The sequence below is a fragment of the Chiloscyllium plagiosum genome, chromosome 8 (assembly GCF_004010195.1).
Source record: "Chiloscyllium plagiosum isolate BGI_BamShark_2017 chromosome 8, ASM401019v2, whole genome shotgun sequence".
Lineage (NCBI taxonomy): Eukaryota > Metazoa > Chordata > Chondrichthyes > Orectolobiformes > Hemiscylliidae > Chiloscyllium > Chiloscyllium plagiosum.
In genome coordinates, this window is record NC_057717.1 from 106909831 (window position 1) to 106915830 (window position 6000).

General features: G+C 46.0%; 1 protein-coding gene across 3 annotated transcripts in view; it reads right to left on the minus strand.

The window, feature by feature from the left end:
* Positions 1-6000, minus strand: part of LOC122552327 (transportin-2) — a 31263-nt gene that overhangs the window by 9221 nt on the left and 16042 nt on the right. For all 3 annotated transcript variants that reach the window (XM_043695075.1, XM_043695074.1, XM_043695073.1), the window contains exons 9-14: positions 3823-3883; positions 3418-3580; positions 2650-2802; positions 1540-1765; positions 603-774; positions 195-281 (exon numbers count right to left, since the gene is read on the minus strand). In XM_043695075.1, coding sequence (XP_043551010.1) covers positions 195-281; positions 603-774; positions 1540-1765; positions 2650-2802; positions 3418-3580; positions 3823-3883 — 862 coding nt within the window. The remainder of the gene's footprint in view (positions 1-194; positions 282-602; positions 775-1539; positions 1766-2649; positions 2803-3417; positions 3581-3822; positions 3884-6000) is intronic.

Here is a 6000-nt window from a genome sequence, read left to right on the forward strand (position 1 = left end):
CTATCCCATCCAATTACTCTTCACACATCAGTCCTGCCATCCAGGAATCAGTCTGGTAAATGTTTGCTGCACTCCCTCCACAGCCAGAGCATCCATCTTTAGATAAAGGAGACCAAAACTGACAATACGCCAGGTGCCATCTTCACAAACTATGATCTCCCGGGCACAGGACAGTCCAACAGATAGACACTCACCTCCAGCAGAGGAAAGAGATCCTTATCTTCATCCTTCAGCTCGTTCCATTTCTGAATGAGGGGGGGCATTAGCTTCTGGATGTATTCCTGAGTGCAAAGTGGAACATTTTGCCATTAAATGCTTGTACTGGCAACAAAACCAAAACATCGGAGCCTCTCCGATACAGTAAAAACAACGCATTAATTACATATAGAAACACAGCCGCCAACCACATGCAGAACCCTAGCCTTTACCGATCGCTTTTGATTATTGCTGGCATCTCTCAGAGTCCAAATAAAATCACAGCTTGAATTCTGCATTGGCCTCAGTTGCGTAGCATAGAGAGTTTGAAATCCACGCACTGCACTTTGACCTCCACCATCTGACCCCATCCCAGCCACTGCATAAAAATCAGAGCTACTGCCTACTGGCTGATTGAGGTGATGTCCCACGGAATCAGCCAAAGTACCAATGGCATCGTACAGAATCAGCAGGTTCTTGTGCTGGTATTTCCCAAACGCAAAGACCAGTGTGTCGAGGATGTAACTGAGATATGGGACCAGTTCAGTGCAGGCTTCCTCCTCTAATGTAGCAAACGCACTGCAGGGAGAAGAAAGGGAGAATCTGGGTCACAAACAGCAGTCAGCAAATCCAGACTGAAGGCATTTCGAGGCACTCAAAACATGGAAAGGGTAGCTGGTTGTGGCTGAGATCTGTTTTATGATAACATACCATCTGTCAGCTTCTAACCCCCCAACAACCCGAAGCGTTACCCACCACAGATATCTCGCACTCCACTCTCCAGAAAAGCGAATATACAAGTCATACACTGCAATTATTCATCATCGAGTCACAAACAGTGCAGTGTGGAGACTGAGATGTCCCCACAACTCAACGTTGGAGGCCACCCCATCACACCTCAGGCTAAAACTGGCCTGTATACAAAAACTGTACAGTGACCAGCACTCTTCAGTTTTCTTGCTCAAAAAGACACTACAGATGTAGAACCCAACATCTGGCTCACTTATCAGACAATAATGCTTCAGCCAGTAACAGTGAAACAGCCTTCAGGCACTCATGATTATTACAGGGCACAGTCACTCTGCAGGACCTCAGGAGCCAGTCTCTAATCTGGCAGGGATCAGTCAGGCAATACCCATACTTACAGGAGACAGCAGATAGCCAATGAGTGATGGATCCCTTGCTGCTCTACTAAACTCTTAGCAGAGGAAATAGTCCCTTTCTGTTCGCTGTTTCAGTAGAAGGCTCTGCCCCTCCTTGTCAGGACTGAGAACAGCTTTACAGAGGTTCGAGATGACGAATGGCTCGATACTGTGTGTTGAGGAACTCAGTTGGCTCACTCACCTGCACGCTGCTTCTTGTACTTTCTTGTTTCCATCCAGGATTCTCTTCAGAAGTTCAGTCATGAGCGGTTTGAGATACTGGTCTGGTGGCTGGCTGACCACCCAATGCGCATAGCGACTGAGTGTCCAGCAGGCAATTGAGCGTACTAGCGCCTTCTTATCTGGCAGACACTGTATAAGGTGTGGGATCAACTCAGGGAGATATGGGACCATTCCCTGCATACAACCTAGGAGCAGAAAGGAAGCAGGATTATTTACAATCCAACAGAGGTGCTGAGTGAGGTCACCCTCCACAAGAGCCAACAGGAACAGGCTGGCTGACTGTTCAATAGAATCATGGCTGACCTGACACACACATCCACTTTCCATAAAACCCTCAAATGGAGGAGAATATATTCTCAGCCTTAAATATGCACAAGGACTCTGTCCCCATAGCTCCCTGGGAAGGGGAGTGAAAGGCTCTCATTCCTCATCAAGACTTAAATTGGAACCCTCTATTCTGATAATATGCCCTCTGTTCCCAGACTCTCAGCATTTACCCTGTCAAGCCCTTCAAGAATCCTATTTGTTTCAATAAGATCACCTCACAGACTTCCCATTTCCAGTGAACAGAGTCGCAACCCATTTAGCATTTGCTCATAAGACAATCCCTTCAAACCAGGGATCATCCTAGTGACCTTCTCTGAAATGCCTCCAATTAAATTATATCTTTCCATAAAGAAGGGGACCAAAACTACTGTCAGATGTTGTCTCACCAGCACCTTGCTCCCTATTCTCATGTTTTGGTTAGTAACAGGTTCTACAGTGTTAGAGCAGCCAGAAATGGCTACAGGGATGGATACAAGTTGACAACTGGTACAGGTTGCAGTCACTGTTTGCAGAGTGAGATGAGAACTAAAAACTGTAGATTTGGACCATTGGGGGAAAGGTTGCTGAGCCTGGGTCTGACACTCAGTCATGCAGCCTGCTGTTATATGGCAGCACAAGGGTAACATGGGTACAGCTATCCAGAATACAGGCACTGACACACCCAATCGATTTGTATAGTTCAGACAGCATGCCTCATGAGAACTGTTCTCACCCACAGTACAGTTCAGCTCCTGCTTCATACCTTCTGCAATGGCTCCCAGAACCAGGATCCCAGATTCTTTGATAACCCAATCTGGATGGAACAGCAGCCCCTTCAGTAGTGGTAGGAGGTGAGGCAGAAGGTCATCTCGGAAAACATTAGCCAAGACATCCAATGCAGCAGCTGAACATTTTCCTGGCAGAAAGACAGAAGTGTGGTGTTCACCTGATACACAGCAGTTTGCACACAGTGGCACAAAGCAAGTCCAAACTACACACAACATACCAGAACAACCCACAAGGTTAAAATACTCCATTGTCTACACAGTACCTCAAAACAATCCAGCAGTAGAACCCAAACACGATGGCAGGCTGGCCTTGAGTGAGCGATTTCAGACACAGTGGTGAAGTCCTTCAAAGACTCCATTCCCTTACCTTTTCATGGATTGTACCACACCCCATTATTGAATTTAGAAACTTGCACAAACCCAGGGTTCTTTGCAGTTTCCCAGCTGAACTGCTTTTTCCCCATTGACCTTTCTGCTCCTACAGGTGCTGACTATCATTCATTGAATGATTACGTATCCAGAATGTCTCAAAATCAGCCCGTTAGCCTAAGAATTCACTCAGTGACATTATAGGAGATGAGAGTGTGACTTTACCTCCCTGGCCTATCCAACAGACAGGTCAGGAGGAAGGCATGTCAGTTTGAATGGGTACATCAGCACAGGTCACGGGACTACATGATCATAACATCTCAGGACTCTTGATACTTTGCCCAATAGAAAGTGATGATCCTGCATATACATACTCAGGTTCCAGTCGGAGAGTGTATCGTCGTCATCATCATCAAAATCCTCATCTTCCTCAGCAGCATCTTCCTCATGCTGGAGTGTAACTGTGCGGGATTTATGAAAACGGGGTTTGATATCCTGCTCACTATCTGGAACTGCTTCATCCTCTTCTACATCACCCTATGTACAACCACAAAGAAAAGAACAAGACCAATCAACAAATCAAACAAAATTCAGAGGGTGCTGTCCAGTCTTGGGATGCTACAAATGCAGGTCAGGGTTCTACAGAAACTCCTTTGAGTTAACTTCAACTCATTCCTTACAAGGCCTGTGACTGGGTTTAGAAGTGAAAGTGAGACAAACTATCTCACTGGTCAATCCTCCGCTCCAACACAATTCATAGTTAGTACAACTGTTCTTACCTTTAGAAGTATGATATCAATCTCAGAGTATTTCATCCCATTCACTAAGATAGGAATCAATCTAAAAAAAAAGTCAAACATAAAATTGTTCATTAACGAAAGAACCCCTTTGAAAGTGCCACACATAGATGGAACACGTTATATTAGTGATAAAGCACCTTAGTCACAAGGTGAATCTCTCACTGCCTGACATTGTACCCCAATATCTGTGTCACCTTGTCCACAACAGGAGAAGCAGAGGACAATTCCTGCACAGAAGGGGGGAAAAGTGCAAATTTGATCTGTGGTAACCTCATTACAGCACCAAACTGGAATCTGTGGAGTAGGCCGTCTACACATACAGTAGAGGCAATTTACATAAAAGTTAGATTTTGAAATACATTATATTGCACTACAGAATCAGCTAACATCTGTCGCACAGTCAGCAGAAGGGGCTTGGGAGGAACTGGAGTTTGGACATATGATTCCCAATTCTGTCTCCCACCAGGAATCATCATCCTCACCATCACCATCACCATCACCATCATCACCATCATCATCATCACCATCAATATATAATTGGGTGTGTTTTCAACTCATTGATGGAGACCCCTCACCGATTAGTCAATAACTCCACCACTAAGGCTCAGGAACATAGACCATTACAGCACAGCATAGCCTTTCAGCCCTCGATGTTATGCTGACCTGTGAAATTAGTCTGATGCCCATCTAACCTACACCGTTCCATTATTATCCATATGTATGTCCAATGCCCATTTAAATGCCCCGAACGTAGGCAGGTCTACTACTGTTGCAGACAGGCTGTTCTTCTGAGTAAAGAAACTACCCCTGATATCTGTCCTAAATCTATCACCCCTCAATTTAAAGCTATGGCCCTCGTGTTAGCCATCACCATCCGAGGAAAAAGGCTCTCACTATCCAGCCTATCTAACCCTCTGATTATCTTCTATGTCTTGTACCCTGAAGGTTGCTGCACAGATAGATAGAGTGGTCAAGAAGGCATATACTATGCTTGCCTTCATTGGACGGGGTATTGGGTATAAGAGCTGGCAAGTCATGTTAAAATTGTACAAGACATTGGTTTAGCCGCATGGTTGAGTAGGTTAGGTCTATTTTCATTAGAAAAAAGGTGATTGAGGGGGGATCTGATTGAGGTTTACAAAATCATGAAGGGTAGAGAGAGAGTGGATAGAGACAAGCTTTTTCCCAGGGTGAAGGATTCAATAATGAGAGGTCACGCTTTCAAGGTGAGAGGTGGAAGGTTTAAGGGGGATACACGCGGCAAGTATTTGACACAGAGGGTGGTGGGCATCTGGAAGGCGTTACCAGCAGAGGTGGTCGTGGCAGGCACAGTAGATTCATTTAAGATGCGTCTGGACAGATGCATGAGTAGGTGGGGAGCAGAGGGATACAGATGCTTAGGAATTGACCGACAGGTTTAGACAGTAGATTTGGACCAGCTCAGGCTTGGAGGGCCGAAGGGCCTGTTCCTGGGCTGTAAATTCTCTTTGTTCTTTGTCTCAATAAATCACCTCTCAACCTTCTTCTCTCCAACGAAAACAGCCTCTCATCCCTCAGCCTTTCCTCCATACTAGGCAACATCCAAGTAAGTCCCCTCTGCACTGTTTCCAAAACTTCCACATCCTTCCCATATGCAGTGACCAGAACTGCACGCCATACTCCAGGTGCGGCCTGACCAGTGTCTTGTCCAGATGAAGCATGATCTCATTGAGTTTCGAAGCAATCTCCCCACCAATAAACGCTAACGCACCATATGCTTTCTTAACAACCTTATCAACTTCTCAACCATCTTCAACCTCTCCCTGTAGTAGGCCACTGTCCCTGCCTGTTTCAAGAGGCCAACATCATCCCTGTGCCTCAGAAGGCTCATGCAGCATGTCTCACTGACTACCGCCCAGTGGCCCTAACGTTGGTGGTCATGAAGTGCTTTGAAAGGCTGGTCATGACATTAATCAACTACAGTTGAAAAGTGTGGTGCTGGAAAAACACAGCAGGACAGGCAGCATCTGAGGAGCAGGAGAATCGACGTTTCAGGCATAAGCCCTTCTTCAGGAATGAGGCTGGTGTGCCAAGCGGGCCGAGATAAAAAGGTAGGGGGGAGGGGCGCTGGGAATACGATAGGTGGAAGGAGGTGAGGGTGAGGGTGATAGGCCGGAG